Raw genomic sequence first — 24,451 nt, 5'->3', positions numbered from 1 at the left:
GCCAGCTGTTGGAAATAAAATATGGAAGTAATTATGGGAATTACTCAACAGGTCTCACATGGACTTCCAGATCTTTGAAGCCTGCATGAAAGAGAGATCAGAAACCTCAAGGGGCTCCAATAAGAACTAGGCTTTTGTTTCTGGGTCATCACTTGTTTTTCATTACGGCATCTTCATCTTTTATTACCATTCTTCTCTGATGAGACATCACACCTTGTATCAGAAACCTCACCTCAGGCTTACAGCAGATTTCCCTAGCATCACCCATCTGTGCTTGATGATAATCCAAAAGCCACTTCATTCTCAATGCTGCCACAGAGCTTTGTCTCAGTACACAGTCCTCATAATAAAAGCAACATAGGAAATAACAGTACTTTTTCATGAGGACAGAACGGACTGAAGTGATGCCTGTCTAAACTAAACTGCATTTGAGTGGCCAGATATAGAGGCCAACCTTACAAAGCTCCTTCAAAGTTAAAAAAATCCTTCCTGACCAATTGGGAAAACGACATCATTTACTGGTTTTTGACTGACACAAGCTGAGGAACCCTCTGGACTTAAATAAATAAGAAAGAATAAAATATATCAGCATATATACATCAGCAATTCTCTCGGAGCAATCCTGCCAAGTGAGGCTGCAGTGGCCTCCCTAGCCCTGCCTACACAAGGAAGGGATGGCTGATGGCTGAGGCGATCCCTCCTCTTAAAAATGGAAAAATGTCCCTCTTCCAGCCACCCTCCTTTTTTTTTTCTTCAGCTTTTCATGGCCTTTTTCACCACTCCTGCAAATAGCTTAGTAGGAGAACAGAGCTGGGGGGGCAGTTTCCCCAAAAGACAAATGTAGCCCATGGATACAGCTGGGAATTAAGCAGGAACCTGAGTGACCTAGGCTGTCACTGATTATGAATTTTAAACATGAAATTTTCTGCAAGAAGAGTTACAGTTAGCAGAGAGGTCAGGTTGCTAAATGGACAGTAAAAACTGGAGAGCATTTTAGCTGGCAGTCTGCTGCTGCTGCTGACCGATACACCCATGGAGTCTGAAACAGCTGCTGTACAGCTATGAACTTAAGCACTAAGGGAAGGCCAGCAGCTCAGCAAACTGCTATCCGCAGAAACATGGGGCACATCTTTTGCTTTTCTTTTAAGTCTAGTTATTAAATACTTCAAATACAGCCAGGACTGGATAAAAGCTACGGCAGTCAGGCCTCTATTTTTTTTTTTTTATTTTTTAACAGCAACTTTTTAGAATCTGTCAGCTCTCTGTCAGCATTTGGAGAGCTGACAAGCTAAGAACATAACATCAACAAGGTGCTCACTAACGTGCCTACTATCACACCAGTCCTAATAGTAGAAAATTTTTTCAGATCTTTAAAATTTCTCAGGAAGGAGATAAGTCTTTTGGGAGTGTCACTTCCCATTTCTCACTCTACAAACAAAGACACTTCATTCTTTTACCTAGACTTACTGTTGCTGAACCATCATCACCACAAGGTAAGGCTCAAATCTGAGTGTTGGGTGCACTTTTACAGTAAGCTCCTTAAAGTCAGACCATGAGCAGCATCAGCAGCAAGAAGTTAAAATTCCCAGGAGCCAACCATTCCCAACTTTTGTTTAGGACAAGATATAGGACTACTGACATACGACTGTTTAAAAACACTCAGAGCTATAAGATCCTCCGTTGCTTCATGCTCCTTACAAATGCAAGATAATTTAGTATTCATGAAGATTAAATTCTCACAACACTGTCTGGAGGAATTTCACACTTCACACAGATTTCTTCCTCTATGGGTATATAAGAGAGATTAGTTTTCTCAAGACACTTCAAACACACCACACTCCTGCTATGCCAGTTACGGGTCTTTTGAGAGCAACATTCTGAAATGTACCAAAACAGATTAGCTCAAACAGGGACTAAAAAGAGTCTGCGACATCAGACTTAATTCACCAACGGCCCCAGAGCTGTGCTGGCATCAAACCAAGATTCTAAATCAGAAAGATATTTGGGGATGATAAAGGGCTGTGTAAACTAAAGCTGTTAAAACAAAAATAAACAGCTGCGATAAAATTAACTCCATTCAAAGCAGGAAATGAATTGTTTCTAAATAGCTTAGAATGGCAGGAAAAAAGGGGAATACATTGTGAGCTTTACAGAGCTTTCTATTTTGAGCTGTTATTTAGCAATTTAACTTTTGTTCTTTATTCTGGATTGTTCTCTCTGCAGACAATTTATGGCACCAGGCAAAAGATGGACCACTCTGACGACGTGTAAGCCAATGATGCTCTGGCCCTCTAAGCACTTCTCAGGCTAGCTCTGTTAAGCGATGTAAAGGTCAGCTGTTCAGAGGCACACACCTGAGATGCTGCAAAGGATCTCCTGATTTGGTCTGGCAGCCAGAGAGAAACGCTGTCAACTGTGTTTAACAGAACGAAGAACTGTGTAAATGGAGCTTATTGGGATTTTTGCCTTTTATGGAAGGGAAGGAAGGCGAGGGGAAATATGTCCTTTCCTTCTATTTAGAGAATGACAGCGTGGAACGCCTGAGCGACTGATCTGAATGACGATGAAGGTGAAGCTCCACTCGGCAATTGCAGCAGATAAGACAGGAACTGTCCTTCCTTTTCCTCACATACTGGCGAAGACAGAACAGATACCCACAGCCTATGAGCTTTATTCATCTCGAGCTTGCTTTCTATCAAAGCCCTGTATTTTGTTGAAGCCATCCCCAACAACATTCCATAGTGTCATAAAAAAATCAAAACCACAAAAGGAAGTCTGATTTTAAATATTACTGTTGATTCTTCATAGTTTAAAGGTTAATAAATGCACACTTTCAAAAAACAAATTTACGCTTCTTTACCAAGAGTGGTTATACACGTACAAGTGGCTGAGGCAGACTACCTCAATATTAGTCATTCTTTGTTATTCTCAGTTATATTCCTTGAAGAAATGTAACCGTGTAATCTAAACATTTTGTCATTTCCTTTCAGCATGTTTGTTTTCCTTAGCACAACAGTTCTTGCCATGTAAGAAACAGCCCCAAGATTTTTATGCTTGCACAAGAAATCATGCAGGGAAAAGGGGAGTGGTGTCCAGCACCACGTAGCAGCATGCATTAAGGGCAACGCAGCACAAGCATCTTCTGCAGCATGAACACAGAGCCATCAATATGGAAGTTGGTGGCTTCACCTCACCCCCAGCCATTTCCCCGAGTACTGTAAGAGCGAATAGAAACAATCATTCATTCAGGAGCTGTACCATCGTCGTCTTCGTTTTGGAACTATTTTTTCACCACCCTTGTTCTCACCAAGTACGGGAACATGTTATTGCACATGAAAGGACGGGTAAGCAGCCACAGCCAAAAGGATTCTTTACCTGCCACTCAGCAAAACCCGGTCTTTTGTGAGACTCATGGAAAACCACTTGCTAGTGGGAGTCCGAATCAACGGATTTAACGTGTTTCACCCCAGTCAACATAATTCTTCCACCCACCACCCCCAATCCCTTGCCATCTGTACATTCGTTCTCCAGAAAACAGGATGCTTATTTTAATCATAAAAATTTCCCTCACCCAATTTTAGCATTGTTCTTTCTCAGACGTTATTTTTCATTGTAGCAGCTGTGTATTTAATATATGTTCTTCTTTGCAAGCAAGTTATAAGAAGTTGAGGTGAAATAAAAAAAACTTAACTGTCCTCTCTTCAGAACTGTTAAAATCCACATTTGGTTTTCTCATTTAACTTTGCTCACATTCAGACACTTTTAAATGGGGTTAATAACGTCACAAATACATCAGCCATATTGATTTCTTTGAACTCTGACCAGCCATTGTTTGTCAAGGATTAGGGGGAGGGGGAAAAAAAAAGGAAAAAAAAAAGTGGTGGAGCAATACAAAACACAATTAAGGTTACTCACGAATATTTCTGTTTCAACGATCCTGTCTCATCTTCTTCCATTATATCTAATATCTATTACTGACAGCATTGTGGATCCACATATAAGGAAAGAGAGGCAAATATCTGTCAAATCAAGCATTGTATCTGCCCTGTTCCTCAGTTATAGCATCTTCGAAGAAAAAGAAAGTGAAGGAAGAAAGAGAAATTAAACCGGTAAAAAATAAAAAATTAAAAATCCAAGAAGCGTTTTTTGTCGAGGTGCAGAAAAGTTGCAGGATGAGAGAAAAGTGGGCTGTGATCAACAAAACAACGAGTAAGTAATTTTTTGTTGCTGTGTGTCCCTCTTCACCCAGCATAAGCAGTAGCAAAAATTTTCTGACAGCAGGTTAATGAGCAGAATGCCAAAGGTGTTGGAATTATTGCTGAGCAGAGCCTGGCATACCTAATGACAAAAAAAGCCATGTCAGCATATGAAGGCAAGGCCAAGTGTTTATGCAGGAGATAATCTTGCATATTTTGGTGGAAGGTATCTCTAGAAGCAGCTACACACTAATTTCACAGCATTTAGCTATTACAGGCCTTGATTAAGTAAGAAAATGTCTTTTAAACACAGCAGTTGCAAAACAGCTTTCAAAATAAAAGTATTTTAGCACTAAGCATGTGTTTGTAAAGTAAAAGCTCTAAGCTTGCTTCAAAAGTTGAGCAACACTTCATGCAATGCGATACAGGTGAATCCAAGAACCCTTTGGGCATAACTAATCTAAAGCTATGAATTGACTCGAGCTTAACTTATGGAGAGATCAGAAAGCTGAAATTAGAGCAGCTGTGGGTTGTTTTAAACAGACATTCCTAAACGAAAACAATTCTGTGGAATGTCTCCAAATGATTTTCGATGGAGACATAAGCACATGGATATTTGCCTAAAAAGAAGGCCCACAGATCAGATAAGAAACGGAGGGAGCCGGCCACACCTTCAGTAAGCCTGCTCTGAAGAACATGAGCATGCAGGAAGTGCGCTGCCAGTAGAGGCAGCAGGAAGAATAACTGAACCCTCCTTCTCGTATGTTAGTTTAGGAGACAACATCTCTGATAGTATCACCAATTCCAACCCTCATTTTGTTTAAAACTTTCCTGGATGACCTGATTTTGTGTACGGCCCACTTCAGTCCCAGTTCCAACCCAGTAGGCAACAAATAGGCCACAAATGTAGCTGGACATCTGGCCTTCTGAGATGCAGTTTTACAGAGAAAGCAAAATACCTCTGCAGCATGAAAAAACATGTGAGTCTCAACCAAATGCCAAGGGAGGTAGTATTAAACAAGACATCTTTGGTCAGCTTTAAAAGCAATGTTTAGATGGGTGTTTGCCCAGAGCAAAGTGAGACAATCTGCTGTGGGTTAAGCTGTCTTCTTGCAGCTGGTTATCAAGCATACCTGTAGATACCCATCCAACCCTGCACTCTGTGAAATCAGTTTGATGAAATTTATTTTCTGTGACATGGCATGACCATGGGCCAGTATTATTAACAAGGAGAACTAAATGCAGAGCTCTAGCACAACTGGAAAGGCGACTGAATTCTTCCTGCCTTCACTTAGGCTCACCCTAAATGACTCCAGGAAAGAGAAAGGGCCATTTGACACTTAATGAAAAATGGGCTGGGCACGGAAAGCAGGTTTCTGGAAAACTCTGAAAGGTAATGTTAGGATAACACTGCCCAGAAAGATTAATGTTGTGAAATTAAAGGCTCCAAAGGCAGACCTTGCATCTGATTTGAAGTTAGGTCTTGAAGTTAGGTCTTGAAGTCAGAAGTCGAGCATACTGGAGATTTACGTCGTAAATCCTTATTATGTTCATCAGATAGGTGGATTTGAGGACATGATGGTCTAAGAACTCTGCAAGAAGCATGCAATTTGAGTGATGCATAAGCAGTCATGAAGACTGTAAGGCGAGAAGCAGCAGTAAAATGTGAAGACCACCAGCCACATGGTCTGCTCCAGCCAGAGCAAGAGTTTGGTTGGAAGCTTGAGAAGAGCTGGAGAAGAGAGATGAATTCTGGCAGACAGGAAGATAATTCTCCATGAGGAAATACTCAGAGCTGCACGCATCCACAAAGATTATTGTTTAAAAAAGATCAGGTTTTGTTTGAAAAAAGAAGGTGTAAGTGCAAGTTATCAGAATAGAAGACTACCACTTCAACTGCTTCATCCTTTGCTGTGAACATGTGTAAGACAGAAGCCCTCAGAGGTAGGAGAGCAAACACCTCCACCCAGAAAGGAGGAAGCACAGCTTGGATCTTCTGAAAAGAAAGCTGTCTGGGACGAAAGCAGATGCCGAAGTTAGCACAACATCCTGTTCACCGGAGGACAGGACTGAACACTTTGTACTTAGTCACACTGAATGTGACTCAGTAGGATCACTTTCTGCTAGATTTCTTGTTCAGGAAGCAGGTGGAAGGACAGATTTCTGTCTTCCTTGCTTCCTCTGTCTTGCATCTGATGTCACCATCCTCTCTTCTCCTGTATTAACAGGGTAGTAAAAGCATATGAAAAGCAGCATGTTCCCTGCTTCCAAAACGCAGAAGGCAAAAACTTGAACATGAAATGAAAGTAGCTTTATATCTTTTACCTTCCTTGGCAGAAAAAACGTATCAACCAAAATGCTGTGAGTAATAGCTGTCAAAGACAGAATGCCAAATGTAGAGCATGCATTAAATTAAAAAAAAAAAACCAACCAAACAAACAAAAAAAAAAACCCCAAAAACCCCGCACAAACCAAACCCCACAATGTTCTTTAAGAAAAGCAAAGCATATTTTATGAATTCAGCAATCACAATGGGAACTTTATTTTTAGAGCAGAAGGACTTTTAATTCAAAGATTTGTGGTTATTTTCAATAGTCTTCATGTTTCAGGTGGTAAAAATGATGGCACTAAATGGTCTTAATTTCAATCCATAGCTGAGACCCAAACATCCAATGTAATTCACGATTTATTGTGGGCTTACACACATACATTATATGGACATATAACATACACATGCACAGAAGGAACGAGTGCATTCTCATTGCATTAAGGCTAGGCAGTTCATCAGCAGCAAACTGACTTTAGCTTACAGACAAATATATGCATATAGAGTAGCCATAAGTGAGCAGTGGCACATTTTACAAGTGTAGATAAATCAAACAAGTACTGAGGACTAAAGCTATTGCTTGTTGATTTTGAAACACACTCACTGTTATAGCGTCTGTAGCTGTCAATCTTTGCCGGTGCCACTCTGTACAGAATTGTCCCTTCAAAGGCAGATTTTCCTGACAGCAGGCAAGAGAAGGAAAGAGGAAGAAAAAGAGAAGGGGCAGGGTGGGGGTGAAGAGATCGAATGATGGTAAAAAGAAGGGAGAGGAAGAGGTTTTAATCTGTATTTTCAGTCACTAACATTTTTAAAGCCTCATTAGCAAAACAACGAGAATATTAACAAAAGTATCTGATTGTACATGAAGTTAAAATATTCTTACTGCATGTATGTCAGATAAAAGAATCTCATGATTTTGCTAAAGCTGTTCTTTACAATGTCCAACAGAATGCATTTTTTCTTAGGTTTTGTGTGTTGTCCATCAAGTTGCGAGACTTGCAAATGAAATTATTTGTCTGTCTTATTCAGCCTCCTCATGGAGCACAGGGGAAGCCTGAAAAAAATTATTACTGCAATGATGTACTCACAGTGGCTCAACACTCCTGATGCAGATGTAGTGCACTCGAACAAGCACAGCTGACATCCAAACAGGGCACTGAAATACTCACATTTCTTTAATATACCCGGATCCTGTGAGCATCAGAAATACTGCATCTTTGCAAGATGACTTATTAGAAATGTTTTGGACATGGGAACTGGTCTTAAACAATGCTTAGTTGAAGGGATAGGACACTAAAACCTGAATAAATCAGTTTTTCAGCCAATAGCTTAATCGGGTATTTTGACTCAGCACACATTAACAAAAACAAAATACTAAAATCAAAAAAGAAAACAACAAAACAACAAAAACCCCCAAACAAATCCCAATTCCAATCTCAGATCGTTAAGATAACATTTTTATTATCAAAACCATTAATTTCTTGGGTTTTTTCTCTTCGACAGCAAGATAACTCATGCTCTGACATTTATGAAATTCAAGTGAAGGTAAAGGCATGAACAGCTGAGGTGTTTTATGTGTTGCTCAAGGTACCCAGACAAGCCCAAGAATATACCCATCTCAGCTTGTTGCCAATCTCACCTAGGTATACCATCATAAAAATTAATGTCTTCAGTAAAATTTTATAGCAACATAGCCAGTACTTGTGAATTGTCCCAACATAGCATCACACCCATTTTGGTACCAAAAATGTGTATTTTTTTCCCCCTGCATATCATTCTGTTGGACTTTCAGAAAATAAAAAGCTATACTCATTTATGTATTGTAAAAGGCTGTTTCTTTGTTTTTTTCTTGCAGTTTAATTAACAACAAAAGTTTTTCCTTGCCTTATTTTTACATAACGAAGAAGCAAAAAAGACCCAAATCCATCTTTCCACCTTGTTTTTACAAAATACCATTAAAAGAATGCTATTAAAACAGTCAAACAACAATTAAGAAATTGCTAAGAGAAAGGTATGTTAAGCTTCATGACGTTGCGGAGAGTCGGAGAGACAGTAATGGACATCTAAAGTTTTAAGAACTCAAAATACAGGAGGTTGCCTGACTGAACCATCAGCTGATCAATCTATCATCAGTTCTAACTCCAGCAGTCATGACTTCTCAGTGGCCATCGCTAACAGGTTCTAAAAATAGTTGATACATACCATGAGGCCTAGCAATTCCTGAACAGACACATACAAGAGGCAGCAAGATATAAAAGGCCACCTTTAAATGTTGTCATGACATTGCCATGAACATACTAAAATGCTTTTGAAATCATCTCCTTAATATTAAGTTGTGATTCTCTCAGATACAATTTATTTGACTATGTGACAACTTTTTGCTTCTCGACAGGCTGTAATGACAAGATGTGGTATTGAAAATATTCTTAAAATTAATACCAGATATCTGAGAAATCTAGAAAATAATCTTATAATTCATGTATCCATTAAATATAGTAATAAAATTATAATGCATACTTCCTGTTCATGCTGTAACAGTTGGTCAAAGAAAAACAATGTTTTAATTTAAGAGAATGCTTTAAAGAACAAGGAATTGTCATTTACTCTAAGGCTACTTGATCCTGTCCGTACTTACGTTCTGAAATGTGCCTTTGAAGACAAAAAAATTTGGTAGTCACCTTACAGCTGGGACAAATACTTTAAAAACAAACAAACAAATCCCCAAACCGACAATCTTCTGATCTTTTAACAGTCTCCCTTTCCAATCTGCTGAGCACCCACCATCTGAGGGGACGCACAGGTTCCCAAACCTTTCAGTTAAGGGGCAAGTTAAGTCCCACTGTCAGTATTAAGAAATATTTAGGCACTTCCAAAACCAGCCCCAGACATTTTCAAAAAAGGGGCTTTTTGTTCTGAAGAAACTTCTGAGGTTACTCTACGGCGGAGCGTGAAAAGAAACCAAGACAATTCCTTCTGGCCATTTCCTCTGATCTGCCATGAAATTTATGTGGACATAACGAAACCAATAAAATCAGTCAACACCTTTCTCCCTATTGGGCCTGTGTACGTCATAACAGAACGACAGAGAAATAAGCATTTTTATTAAACTTATTCCTAAAAAGCCAAGTTATATAATTTTTCTCTTCTGTACTTCTTCCACTTTGAGTTCACAAAAAATTACATTTGCTCTTCCAAAAAGGCTCTCTTTAGAGAGGGTCAGTTAAATGTGATTAAAAGATCATGTTTAACTAAGTTTAACCAAAGCATTAAATTTAACTATTAACTAAAAATTACTCTTGTGTTTGCACAGTGCCCCTTCTCCAAAGATCACATGCTACCTTCCCAAGTCTCACAGTAAACCTGCCAAGTATTACGTTATCAATGGTCTAAGTTGGGTTGAACAGTTCAAGGTTGCGGCTGAAGATTACAGAGCCATACCCCAACCCTTTCTAGGCCCCTCGAGAAGCTGCGTAGAACCTCAGTGACCGCCGAAGGTTCTGGTTCAATGTGCAGGTACAGTCCCTTGCACATGAGGGCTAACTTATCTAGAATTCATATTCAAGGTTTCTGCCTTACAAAGTCTTGTGATACAGACATACTCCAACAATGTTTCCAGAGAAACAAAACGGAGCTATTGCAGATTTGAAGTGCTGTCATGTCTTGTCATTCACAGAGGAAGGAGTTGATCTAGAGACATGAATGTGCACCCTTTTGAGATGTTACCCAGACCATTTCAACAGTAATGCTAGCCTGATGCCCAAATCTTCCTGGGTTTACTTGTTTGGTTTTTATTTTGCTATGTTTTAAGACTAAGCACAGATACTTGGAATGAGATTATCATTCCTAGTCAGTTGTATAAACTTGCCGAAATATTTGCAGTCTCATTAAGGAGATTTTCAAATCCAGATAGTCAGTGTACCTGAATAGAGTCTCATAAAGCACCATGTGTTAGAGAGCAACACCTGTAACAATTACATAAACCATATAGAAAGAACTGAGTGGATGTGTATTTCCCATAATTCCGCTAGAGGAATGCAGTTCTTAAATTGATGGTTTTACTTTAAGAAAAATAAATTTAAAAGCATTAAAACCCCCATAAGAATCTCAACATTCCTTGAGTCCCTGTCTCCCTCTGAGGTTTACAGTGTTCTTCTGTTTTACAGGTATTTTGCTATTTAGAAAATAGCTCCTAATAACACATCATCTTAGCTAGCCACAAAGCACCTCCAAAGAGTCAAATTACATACAAGAAAGAAGAAACCCCATCTCTCAGCTATAGTTATCTTCAATTAAGTTAAAGAGAAAAAAAATGATACCTGTGTTACCGATATCTTCTCAATACAAATATCACAGGTTTTAGGTTCCACTGACAGCCAGAACCAGCACACGAAACTGAGCTTGAACTAAGCACGTGCCATTATGGACGTCGATGAAACAAGCTCATGCTTTGTGGCTGCTTTTACACACTCCAATGTATGTTTTTGTTAAAAGACATTTTTAGGATGCTCATTGTAAAGTAAATATTACCAAATTACCTGGGGAAGGAATATTCATTCATTCATACAGATAAAATTGGGGTATTCCACCCTGAACAGTATCACTTACCTTGTTCATTTATAGAGTACCAAACACTACAGAATCCAGAGCTGAAACTACATCTACACAATTAGTTCTTCCAAGACTCACTGTGTTTATAATGAACAAAATCCATGATAGTATATACAGGTTATAGAAAGCAGTTTGCAATCTCACTGAAATGTGCAACTTCACTTAATGCCCTTCTTCCCTTTCCATCACACTAAAATTGTTAACTTCCTTAAAAATATTTTCATTCCCGTCTGAGGGAACGTTACCTGTAAATATCTTTAGCAGCACTGACCACAAGACTAGGTTACCAGAGCCACTACACATGAATAGGTACTCCATTACAAAAACAATATGAAAAATTTTCATCATTGCAAAGGTCAGGTTTTTTAGGATCTTATTTCTGTGGGATGGAATAAAGATGATAAATTTGCCTTAAATGGAAAAATGAGAGAAAAAAAAGAAAAAAAAGAAAGTATTATAACTTTCTACCTCTTACTGACAGAGTGAACTAGAAAGGCTTTGGTAAAATAAGCTTACAAAGATCTTGGGAGTCCTTTCCCTTTTGCTTGTTCAGAGATCTCAGAAGAACACTACATAGCAATGAATATCTGCAGTGCTGAAAATAGGAAGACCTTGGCAGGTATTGCGGAATTAGCCTGAAATATGCAAATACAATTGACTTTTTTCCTCTTCACTAAAGATTCAGAATTGACCACTGAATTAGGAAATAACAAGAGTATCTGTTTGAAGAACAGAAAAAACATGAAGACCAACAAGTGTCCATTTCATATAACAACATATTTTTGGTTCAGGTTATTCTCCAAGGGAAATTATATAGGACAACCCACTACCATGCTTATACTATTGCAAACTTAGTTACCAAACATGCTTTTCACCTGCAGCAGTACTGGCCCACTGTAAGTGAGAGAACAAAATCCATGTCCCAGTTCTGGCCTTTTTCCCTTTGGCTGCTGGGGCAGTGGGTGACGGAGGTGATAGTAACATGCTCAGCACCTGGAGGGAAAAAGTGCCGCATGTCCCACACCAATAATTATGAATCCTTAAATCTACTGGAGTCATTATAGAAGGCATGGCACTTTAATCCCTCATTAAATAAGCACAGCCACTTTGTAGATGTTTGGTTACTTTGCTCAGTTTCCACATCTAAAGACAAAAAAAAAATTGTAATTCATTTTGAAATACAAATCCAGTAATCATCATTGCCTTCTCTGTTCTTGGTCTGTTGCAGCTCGGCAAGTCTTAACACAGCTCAGGGAGCGATGCCAATATTAAAACTCAGGTAGCACTGTAAGTACACACTTATCATCATCATCTGACCCTGTCACAGCATAAGTTAAGAACATGGCATTCAAAAACACTTCCAAACAAGAGATAAGAATGCGCTACCCTATCAACGTGTTAGTGGGTAAAGACACAGACATACATACAGAACATCAATAATGGTTTTTTCCTTACTTGGCTTTACTTGCTCTTCCTGTGCTATTCCAACATCATCAGAATCAGACAATTCCTTTATGAAGTTGGAAGGAAACATGCCAGTCTTTCCATTGAGTATACCTTCCCACCAGCCCTCTTCTACCTGCACCAAGACAAAAACAAAAAAAGGGGTTTTAAGGTAAGCAACACTTTATAGAGTTACATTATATACATGAGTGTCAGTAACAATAACAGTAATGATTTTGAGCAGTTTGTACTAATTTCAGGTATAAGGAGCACATGGCATAGGCTCCAAGCCAGAACATCTCTCTTTTTTTTTTTTTTTTAAAGTAAAAACAAGAAAGATGCATGCATCCATTTGTAAACGTCAGCAGTGCTGACAGCAGTCAGAAGCATGGACAAGCATTAAATAAAAGGATAAAAGAACAACTAGAGAGCACACAGTGCCTCCACATTTCAATTTTTATGGATATCGGTTCAATCACTAAATTTTCAGCACACATCGTACTCCTACTTGTGACCAACTTCTTAATATATGTGATTTACAGATTATAAGAGTTTAAATTCCCTAAGTAGTCAACGATGAAAGAGAAATGCCTGCAAAGGGCTATTCAGAGAATCTAAACTAGTTATCTTAATATAAATCATGTGAATATTCCTGCCTTCCCCATCAAAATCAGAAATTCTCTATTTTAAAAATTAAGCATGTTGTTACATCATTAACGTGTTAACGTAAGAACTCTATGGAGAACAAAGAGCAGTACTAACACATATTTTACTCTAGATTTACAAAGAGCTACTGAAATACATGATAATGATATGGTCAGAAGAAAGAGCGACACTTCCTAGCCCAATCCCCAGAGAAAATATCACTTAAAAATTACAAACTCCCTCCTGCATAACCCATTCAGGACTGAACGGCAGCGTCAGGCAGTGAAACAACAGCCCTTAGAAACCAGATGCCTTTAGGTTATAATGGGACAGCAAGAAATGACTTCTTATATGCATCAGCTAAACATACCCTTGGCAGATAAATATTTTTCATCTGCCAGACACTGTCCATTCACCAAAAAAATGACAGGGGAGGACAGTGTCAGTCTGCGGCACGTCAGTCTCCAATAATGTTTTGACCCATCCCTTTCCTGCCCCCACAACCAGAATCATGAAAATAGAAAGTTAACTTTACAAGTCAAGGGTGTTCACATTTACTGTTAAAAAAACAACCCCACATCTTAAATGGTACTAGACAATTATTATAGAAAAAAAGTCTGTTTCGTATCACTTATCCGTGAAAATCTCAGGTTCTTCGAAAAATAATGTGTTATTTAATGTGTTTAATTATATAACACAAGCAGATATTTCCTCAAACTATAGAGGAATGGCTGAATTTCTTTCAACTTAGCTACATGTACATTTTACTACAAAGCAAATTGTTGTTACTCTAGGAGTGTTTCTTGTGCTTTTTCTCCACCTTCACCCTTTTTAGCACATTTCTTGTTCTCCTGGCTTGATTTTTTGTTTTCATTTGAAAGCAGTTCAGACCAGCACAGCTCCTTTCATTTAATCTCAGTACCTGTCCATGACAACTTTTTTTTTTTTTTTTTCCCAAATGCATCAGTAGTATCAGTGAGGTCCAGCACAACTTTGGGAATATGGCTACTATCTGGCTGCTACTTCAGAGGGTAGAATACATACAAATCACCTGATGACTTCAGTGGGGTGCAAGTTTTTCACATGATAGTCTTAAAGTCTCTCGAAGGTAATATTTGCTTTTGTTCTCTCCAGACAAGTTAAAAACTATATGGAAAACCAAAATTGCATGATCCACAACACTTAGTAGACCCTACAAATTGTATCTCTACATATCTATATATTATATACCATTACACAGAAAATACACAACAGAGCCAAGACACTTTGAGCTATAAAATAGTTCAATTTTTCTAATGCACTATTCCCAGATGGCTCTATTGATTAGAGCTAAACATTAAACCATAACTGCATTAGCTGACTGACCAGAAGATTAATCACAGGGGAATGACACAGTTCCCAAGAACCCTGCTTTGCAAGACATTGAGATTACTTGACAGAAATAAGGTAACCAATATCACTCAGGTCCTTCTTTCCCTCAGTAATTTCCTCCTGCTTACTTCTTCCAGGGTAACACTTCACAGTTTTCTTACAAGTTAGAATTAGCATTCTTCATATGGCATGTTTATGTATGGATCTCTATGTACGTGTATAGAAAAACACATATACAGAGATCTTTAGACAGGTAAATCTACATTGGATGTGAATATAATCACAGCATTCATTAGCTTATTACAAGTTTTCCAGCTGACACAAGAATGAATTATCTGAAAATACCATGTCATATTCAATAGTTTTACAAATTCAGAAAAATCTAAAGCAAAACACAGATTTTTTCCACAAGAAAATGCAGAATGATGTTAGCAAGACATCAGAAGTTGCGGTCGAACTGGGCCTCCCAAAGATTTATTGGGAAATTTTCATCAAAAGCATCAAAAGCTTTAAGTATGCTTAAACACTATAGCTACATGCTACATACTTTTAAGCCGCACAATACACCAGCTAGAGATTAATCCATACAATAAAGACACTAAAACACCCCCAGGATTTAGTCATCCCAAATTGGGGCAATCCATTGCCATATGGTTTGAAATGTTGCAATAATTCCCAGCCAATAAAACCTTACAAATGAAAATCCATTATTCATGGTGGTAATCCATCTGGAGGTATGAGCACTCAATAAAATTTGTTACTATGCTATTGTAACAAAGTGCTTTCAGGATTTATACATCTAGGTCCTGATTTATGCCCAGCATTCATGTGCTGAACCAAACAAACCAAAACGAGAAGGATTTCATTCAGCAGTCTGTGTCCCTCGGCCAGAAAAGAAGTTCTACTATTCATAACAACACACCGATTGTAAGTTCAGCCTGAAAATGAAGTTTTTGGTTTTAAGTTAGAAGAAGAATCTTTCCAATCTGCCAAATATAAGTGGCTACAGCTAGAGGTATTTCCAAGATGTGTTTTCAATGTGTTACATCTGTTCACTGCCTTTCAGAAAGGCATGGCATGTCCTCATCTTGCCCAGCCCCTAGACTGCCAGTACTGCTGTCATAACACATTTAAAGAGCAACAACGTACAAGAAAGTGACTGAAGATACTTCATTACTCCACTTCGTATGTTTAGGGGAGTAACAACACATGCACCCAACTGCAATCCAGTCAATGCCAGGCATGGGGCAGGGACAGATACAACAGCAGACAGCTATATGCAATCCAACGCCTGGATGTGACTGAATGAGATACAAACTACAGTATCACCAGAGAATGGTGCATCACCTCCAGAGAAATGCATCCCATTAAGAAGCCTTGCCTTTGGGGTTTAAAGGGAAATTTAATCTAGATAATAATTATGCAACATTCAAATGTTCTTCCAATATCATTGGGCTTTGGGTTTTTTTACATTTTCGATGAAGAAAGGATACTTGTATTTTGTTTTTTATTGAGTTACTCCCTCAGTAGAGCCTTTTTTGATGTAAATGAGGTTTTTGGAAACTATAAACCAAATACAGATGAAAATAATGCAAAATATACTGGTTTACTTTGTTGGAAAGTAAGTGTTTAATCAAATTGTGAGATCCCAGCACACAATAACAACCCAGACTAGAAAGACAGTAATAGCTAATTTTACTTACAAATAATAATATAAATAAGAAATAATAATGAAGTGCTCAAAATAGATACCATGGAAGTGGACAGACAGGAAAATAACACAGAATTATACGGGTGAGACATTCAGACACACAAACAAGAAGTTCTCAAAAGGGTATACAGATGCTAGAACATTAAGCTGCTTAGAAATCAACAAAAATTTATTGAAATCAGCCTATTTGCATGTTTAAAGTACAAAAAAAAAGAAAAAAGAAAATAATACGACAGCAGTTCAAGGCTTCAAGCAAACATAATAGTTGTATTTCAGACTGGGAATTCAGTTTTACTCTGTAACTGTAAAGTAACCAAAGAAAACAAAACTACTTCAGTAGGTCACTAGGACGGCGAAATTAAGATATTCCAAAAGTAAGGAAACATTACTTTTTATTTTCTTTAGGTTTTCTCTTCATAGCCAATACACTGTGCAACATCTCCCTTTAAAGAAAGACGTGTCAGAGGGAGCATCAGCCTGCCCTGCAGTTCAATAAACGTTGCTGCTACAAGCCTAGCAGCACCTTCCCTTGAGGGAACTGGGTGGCCATCCCTGGAACTCCAGGATGGGATACCCAAAAAGAGCAGGAAATGCAGAGGTGAACTACCAGCAGTTGGTTGCCGGACTACGTAGGGTTGCCACAGCTGCTTGCTTACACCTTGCTATATAAGTAGTAGGCTAAAGTTGTTAAATGATTAAAATGTTCAGCTCTTTGGAATCGCTGACCTAAAGTGTGTTTCCAATAAACTCCTGTATCTGCCTGTTCCACAAGCTTTTCTACAACGTGCAGCTTTGCCTATCAATGGCTGACAGACTATTTACTTACAGCTCAGCTAGGGCAAATGAGGGAGGCTTGGAGTCGGGAAAGATTTCAGGTGGAAGAAAGTCTCCCTGGATCACAACAGTCTTTCTGGGCTGTTAAAATTAAAACACAACCCAATGAATAAGAGCAATGCCAGAGGCAGGCAACAGGAAGGAGAGAAGCCCAAGGTCAACAAATTTTCTTTTTCTTAGAGAGACCTACAGCATAAAAAGTAAAGGAAAAAACTCCCTTATTTTATAAATTCTAATGGAAGATCTTGAGCTTGAAGGACAAAAGCAATCACATGTTGGAAGGAAATTAAAAACATAGATCCCCAAGAGGCACAATAAACAAATCATATTCACTGCCAATGGGAAAAGAAATTTTGGAAACAAGATCTCAACAGAAGATGGTGCCTACAGTGCCACTTGATGGCTTATTCTGGGAGTGCATTCAAACAGAGCCATACCCATGAGACGTCAACCAGCCCTTGGGCTTCTGCTACAGCACATCTGGAAGCTGTTTGATAACTCTGGTGCAGAAGGGAAGAATTAAAAACTGCACAAGTAGCTTGTACTAGGGGATCTTTTCAGCTTCAGAGTTCTTTATTTTACAATGTCAAAATGTGCTTTGGGATTTTTTTGGGTTTTTTTTTTTGTGGTTTGGGTTTTTGTTGGTTTTTTTTTAATGTCATCTTCTAAGTAAGAAACTGAGGGACAGAGAAAGCAGTCACATAGAACTGGAATGACCCTATAAAGAGGCAGAGGCATTTGCACCCTTATTTCCACAAAAAACCCTCCTGCCCCATGAACTAACCAAACAAGCAGTACTCATAGAAGTCCTTGTGAACCACCTGTTGGAAAAGGATCAGGAAAAACACCTTACCACAGGATTTCACAGAAAAGTAACCGAGGGACATGGAACCCCAGCATTCATTCCCAACTGTTTTCTTGCAGTATTATACAGTTCTGTACTTGTGGCACGGACCATCCCATTGCCACTATTAAATATTCCCCTTTCAACTCTACAGCTGTCAAAATAAGTTACTGTAAGGAAAGTCCAGCTCAACCCCCAGTGTTTATCCTGTTCTTGAAAATGGGTTGAACCACTTTATCTCATAACAACACCAGATATTTAAAAACTCAGTCTGCATTTTTATAATTTCAAATTAGTTACTTCTAGGATTTGATCATGTAATATACGCCAATGTTAACTAAAAGTCAAAGAATAAGCTCAGTGGTATTACAGCATGTCTCAGTCAAAGACTTAGTTTTGAGCTTTACTCCATGCACTACACATTGCCAAAAAGCTGACTGCAAAAAGCAGGATGAGGCCACAAGGTACACAGCAGCACATAATCCCAAATGAAAGCAGGCTCAGAACTATTGAATGACACGTCAAATGTCCTTACTTTGATGCTACAGGCTAATTGTTTGGTACCCCATGAAAGTCTAAGGGTGAAACATAATTGGAATTCAGATATCTGCATTTAATAAGACAATTAGTTACAGTTGTATTTTGGGACAACTGCAATTAGAGTTATAGCTAATGAGGTAGGAAAATGACAAGCAAAAAGCTATCAATCACATTAAACGTGAACGTAAACAATGATGAAAACGCTTCTCTTGTTAGCTTCAAATGTATCTTTAATTTAAGTCTGTTAATTAATGTCTCATGGGTATCAGTGTCTGCGTAGTTATGGAAACCTAGTTTAACAACAAGCATTTTTATCTATTGCGATGAATGTCTGATCCTATTATAATTAATTTCTAACTATTTAGAACAGAATAGGAAGGAACTGTGAATTCTGAACACATACAGCCTCCAAGGATATCTATCTGGTGACAAGCCTAGCATCTCAACACTCACACTTGCTGTTGCTGTTGTTTCAATCCACTGTACAGCCCCAAACCACTTCTGTTACAATAGGTATTTCCAGTAGTATCTACCACTACCACAGACATAAAAACCCTTTCAAAAAGTATTTTATCCAACCTGCTGGCACCAGGAAGAAGGATCTGGGGCAGCTGTAGGTGCTACTACACCTCAGGTGTTGGTTAGCACCCTGAAGCACAGGTGGGAGAAGGGAAGACATCCTCATCCTCAGCATGCCACCATATGATATCAGTGTAACCCATTTTCACTAGGGGTCTGGGGAAACATGCTAGGGCACTGATGTAGGCAGCTGAGAAGACCTGCATTCCCTTCTGCCAACCCTTTGCTGGAGGCAGTGACCTTCAAGCGGTTCGAGGAGGAGCACAGCCCGCTTCTTTAAGGATGAAGCCAAATTAGCACAGTACAAGAACCAGCTTTTCTTTGTAACAGGAAAAGTTTAACGGGTTGTCAACCGTAAGTGACATTTTAAATGCATTTTTTGCTAAATACCCACATAAAGATATATACACAGTATTTTGATCTAAACAATGTCCATTTTAGTTTGCCATAAGTCAGTTAGGAATCAATTTATTTCCAACAAAACAGAAACCCACAGAGATTTGAAAATATTAATCTAAGTCAATTTAAAACCAATTAATTCAACTGATGCAACTTTCTTAGGAGTATACAATAAAATACTACCTGTGGGAATCTGAGACCTTCTACTCATGAATAAAAAAATGGGGTAAGAGAAAGGAGCAACTGGAAATGGAAAGTGAATGACCATTAATGTTCCAATTACCCACTGAACCACCGTAAATAATGCTGAAGATGCTATCATCCAGTTTTTCATCTTGAGTAACAATAAACAAAACTGATATTTTTGGCAAGAATTGCCTCCAATTGTCACCTATGTGGGAGGGTTTTTTTGCAGTTGTTTTGGGGTTTTTGTACAATAACACAGCATGATTTTTGCCCTTGCAAAAAAATCTTCATTTTCACAACTGAGGAAGCCATATTTTTTAAATAATAAGTCCCTCACATCAAACATTTACCATTTGAAATAAGGAGCATCGTATAATTACATAAACACTGTGAATCCTATTTCAATGCAATGACTCTTTATGCAGCATTACCTACAAGCAGAAGGGTAAACAATGAAATCAGCACATTGGTTGGTGCAGCCTTCTACATCAAATAAAGTTCCTGTTTCAAAAGAAAAATTCTGCCCTACTTTTTTGAGGAATTAACACTACTATGATAAGGGCAGAAGAGGAAGTAATAACAGCAAGTATTCAACATCAACTGCTTGGTATCAACCGTGATGGAAAATAAAGGTCACACAGTAACACTTCCTGAGGTGCTGAGAAATTTTTCTCTAAATTCCTTTATTTTCCCTTTTCACCAGCTGATCTAGTTCCACCCAGAAGAGTCAGACAATGTCCTGGATCGCATGAATGCACCAGATGATGCCTGAGGCACAGCTTATGTTTCAGTAGCTGACAGAACAGGGCATTTCGTAAGGTCTAAGTGGGCACAGCCTCACCTGTGCCAGCTGTTCTTCTTTGGCATTTACTTATGACCAGCAGTTCAAGCTAGCTATGAGCAATCCTCTTGCACACTATAGTAAAACTAATTCCAGTATGCCATTCTCTAGGACTGCCAAACAAAAAAGCAGCCCTATAGACAATATGTTTTGTTCAATCTTAGAACCACAAGTTGTCAATGCTTTCTTCAACAGCAGCAATTCAAGGCACAATTATGAGTTTAAGACTACCAAGTCTGTAATCGGCAATCCAAGTGGGTTTCAAAAAACATGCCCTTAACTATAAGCACACACATGCAAATACAGGAATGCTTCACTTCCATAGTTCTACGTCTTTCAATTTTATTGCAAACATTTTCAGTCTCACTTGGATTTAAATAAATCTGTTCTTTATAATTAAGTTATTCAAATTTATAAGACAAGAGATGCATTTCATAAGAGAAGTCCAGTGTCTCATCTAAATTTTTAATCATACAATTCATTTGGTGGAGTTAATTTGTTGGCTAGATACTAGGAAGGGGTTTTATTCCATCACTTTACTGTTGAAAGACACAGACTTAAAAGTTTTAAGTAGGGCAAATGACAGAAACTATTTGTGTGGTCATGTGAGGTCAAATGTACTTCAAATTGTGCAATGAAAACAGCTCATGTGCTGCCGTGAAACTCATTACAATATCAGGTTTACATTGTCTTCAAAATATGTTCTTAAATATCTTACAACCTTGACATCCCCCCATTACAATTCTGCTCACAGACAGAATAAGGTTAGATAAGTGACGCATCATGTCTGATTCCAGAAAGAATGATGTGCAGACCTGGCATGCGCAGCTAGGTTAAGGGAAAACCAGTGATCACTAAGCTTCTTACATTCAGATGTGAGAATTTAATCTCTCATAAGAAAATGCTGGATGTCATGTAGATTGCAGCAGAATTTATATTCTTTTAGAACCAATTTCTTAAGTGACAGAGGCAGGAAAAAGAAAATGAATCATATATCCTTGCCAAGAAAATAAATGGGGACTTATTAGCTGCTGAGTCACAGGGAAAAAAATCCTACAAATAAACGATACAAGCTGAAACACACCTTTTATTGGCTGCTTGAGCAGACTAAGCTCTTCGGTCTTTTTAAAGCTAAGTAAATAAAGACTACATGAGTTTGAATGCATTCTACTTAAAGGCTTCATGTTAGCATTTTGACTTTTGGTCCTCATGCTATTAAGAGGATAATTCTAAATTCTCTAATGGAACAAAACTGAAGGTATTCAGTGAACAGCATTCCTTGATCCTGTAACCAGATTCACCAATGCAAAGAAAATTTCTCTATCTCTATCCAAGCTTTCATAATTTGTTCCCAGTCCTTCTAAGAGATGTGCATTCATTTTCCGCAACCATTTCCACCCAAAAGAGGTGCATCTTGAGTCTCTAAAGAATTTGTTGGGTTGTTTGTTTTTTTTTTAAAAAAAAATGATTGCACAAAAATGAAATTGTTAAAATTTGCAGGCAACGATGACAAAAGGTGAATGTCACGGCTGAACTCCAGAGGGCTTCAAGTAAATTTCTTAAAAGTGTTTAACTCTGTAAAGATAATTCTTCCCTGTGGCTGGCTTACTAAAATTGGGAAGAGCTTTTTCTGCTATAATCTTGGTTCTTCAGAGATATAAACTCAATAGCCCTGTAGCACCAACTTTGAGCTTTTTCGCTGAACAGAACTCAGAAGCGTCAACTGATGGAGTGAAACCAGGAGAAGTGCTGCAGGGAAAAAAACCCTCACAAAATCCATAAGGAAACAACCACATCCCCTCACCCCCAACAGTAACCCAAACCAGACACATCAGTGTACCAGAGAAGAAAAATGTCTGGTTTAAATTAGGTCTTAGAACACACTGTATCTAAGATCTTAGCATTCACAAGACATGTCAGAACTGCATGTGCGTATTCCATTAAAGATCTGCTCACCTCTCCCACAACTTCAATGATGTCACCAACTTTTAATTCCAGTTCATCTTCATTTTGAGGCATATAACTGAAAGCCACCTGACATCTTCTTCTTCTGTTTCTCTCTCCTGGTGGAAATGAAGGAAACAGGGAAATTGTAAAATGAAAACAAAATTCCATGCCAAACACAAGCCAGGGGAAATGATTAACGATGAAATATTATTCTTTGAGCACTATTACAAGAATCTGAATGTTTGTAATGCTTAGTATATTGGCCTAGAATTAATTTACAAAAAGAGGGTGGAGAAAAGATTTCTGGTGCATATTATTTCTTTCAATTATTTTTACAATTCAATGCAATTAATAAATGAAAATAAATTGTGGGGATTTTTTACTTTCTGCAACATTATTCAAGAGCCAAAATTTAACTAATAGATTGCGCTTCCTAGTGACAGGATGGACAAACTTTACCCAGGGGATCTTTCCAGGTGTATTTGCTACAATTTCTCTTCTAGGCTAGTGCTCTATACGCATGGTGTAGGCAAATCCAGAAATTGGAGGGGTGGGGAAGGGATCCAAAACCTTGTGGCTTTTGCTCATATGGAAATAAGCTCTCAGCTGATTATTTTGTCCTTTATCTTTTTCTCCATAATTAATTCCCAGGTGTACAAAATCTCCCTAACCTTTTTATATATATATGTATTCTTTTACATATATACACACATACAGATATATATGTATGTACGTATACACACATATTTGTAAAGTGCATATTTATTTATGGACTAGTATCAGATTAAAGAGAATAGAAGGAAAACCATCCTAAAGGACCCCCAAAGCTAGGTATGTCATTGGGTTAGTGTGGTTAAGACAGGCTGATTTTGATAATTAGCCAGCTACTGGAAGTAATGTTAGCAGCCATCTTCCTCTTCAGCTTGGACGTGCAGGCTCCCATGAGAAGCTGGTATGAGGGAGCATCTTTGGATGCACAGCTGGAGAGAGGCTTGAATTCATAGCTCTGAATAAGAGTAAGACCCCGTACTTGACCCTTCTGCCATCATAGTTTTAAGACACACAGATAAATGAAAAGATTCAGTTCCAGAGCTTTGTTTGCCAGATCCGCTGGCTTACATATAATTATACTTGTATTATTTGTAGCAGAGTGGATGACAGAACTTCCCTAAATTAAATTGCTGAACCTTGCTGCTCAGCCTCTATTATCTGAAGGACAACTTACTGACATGAATCATGACCATGGGAGGAGGAGAAGGTAGGAAGAGAGAAATCATTCAAAACACAGGATTCACTGATGACTCCCTCTTCTCTAGAAGATGTGCAATGTATAAAACATACTATGTCATATTATTTATATACATGTATCCACACAAAGATATATACAGACACTTTACACAAGTGAATGTCCTGTCTCTTATGCTTTCTCTTAACTGTTAAACATGTTCAACACACACCAAAATCAGTTGTGTAAACACTGTCCAAGAACAGCCTTAATCTGACATTAAATTACAGAAATGGTCAGTCTATTATTTCCCCTGCAACATTTGTTGATAATTCTAATCTAGGGGAAACAGTAATAAAAAGTTACAGAACTTTTTTTTTTTCTAATCTATTAATTGAAACTAGAGAAAGAAGGGAGAAGGGAAGCCATTGAATTCGGCTTTCTGACAATACTTTTCACAGCCACTGCAATCCTGCATGAGTGGCAGCTTTTTGAATGTTAAAATTAATACCTTAATGTAATGTAACCAAACTTGCTCAAATTGGCTCTTTTTTCCACCTACAGATGACGGTTCATTCTTCACCATCTAAACTAAAGTGGTCCTAAATTGACAACTTTACACAGCTGCACTCAAAATAACTTAAATATAATAAATACCTTCCATATTGAGTGCTTCTTTCATTTTGCAAAAGAGGCTGGCTATTTTCCCTAAAGATACCATTCCCCCTATGATTTCTAACATCAAGTAGCAACTGA

The 24,451-nt window shown here is 38.2% G+C and overlaps 1 protein-coding gene across 7 annotated transcripts in view; it reads right to left on the bottom strand.

The window, feature by feature from the left end:
- The window catches only part of SH3KBP1 (SH3 domain containing kinase binding protein 1), a 238,457-nt gene that overhangs the window by 98,037 nt on the left and 115,969 nt on the right, over nucleotides 1–24,451 (bottom strand). For 3 of the 7 annotated variants that reach the window (XM_087758628.1, XM_087758626.1, XM_087758629.1), the window contains 3 exons: nucleotides 22,480–22,586; nucleotides 12,586–12,709; nucleotides 7,127–7,201 (listed from right to left, as the gene is read on the bottom strand). In XM_087758628.1, coding sequence (XP_087614754.1) covers nucleotides 7,127–7,201; nucleotides 12,586–12,709; nucleotides 22,480–22,586 — 306 coding nt within the window. Of the gene's footprint in view, nucleotides 1–7,126; nucleotides 7,202–12,005; nucleotides 12,124–12,585; nucleotides 12,710–22,479; nucleotides 22,589–24,451 lie in introns of those variants that run through there. The other 4 variants (XM_087758631.1, XM_087758630.1, XM_087758632.1 and 1 more) reach the window with 3 other exon arrangements.

This window comes from Nipponia nippon, unplaced genomic scaffold (assembly GCF_047370975.1).
Source record: "Nipponia nippon isolate SJK-2023a ecotype South Korea unplaced genomic scaffold, ASM4737097v1 scaffold_2, whole genome shotgun sequence".
Taxonomy (NCBI): domain Eukaryota; kingdom Metazoa; phylum Chordata; class Aves; order Pelecaniformes; family Threskiornithidae; genus Nipponia; species Nipponia nippon.
The sequence above is the reverse complement of the archived record's forward strand: the minus strand, read 5'-3'. Positions and strand labels throughout refer to the sequence as shown.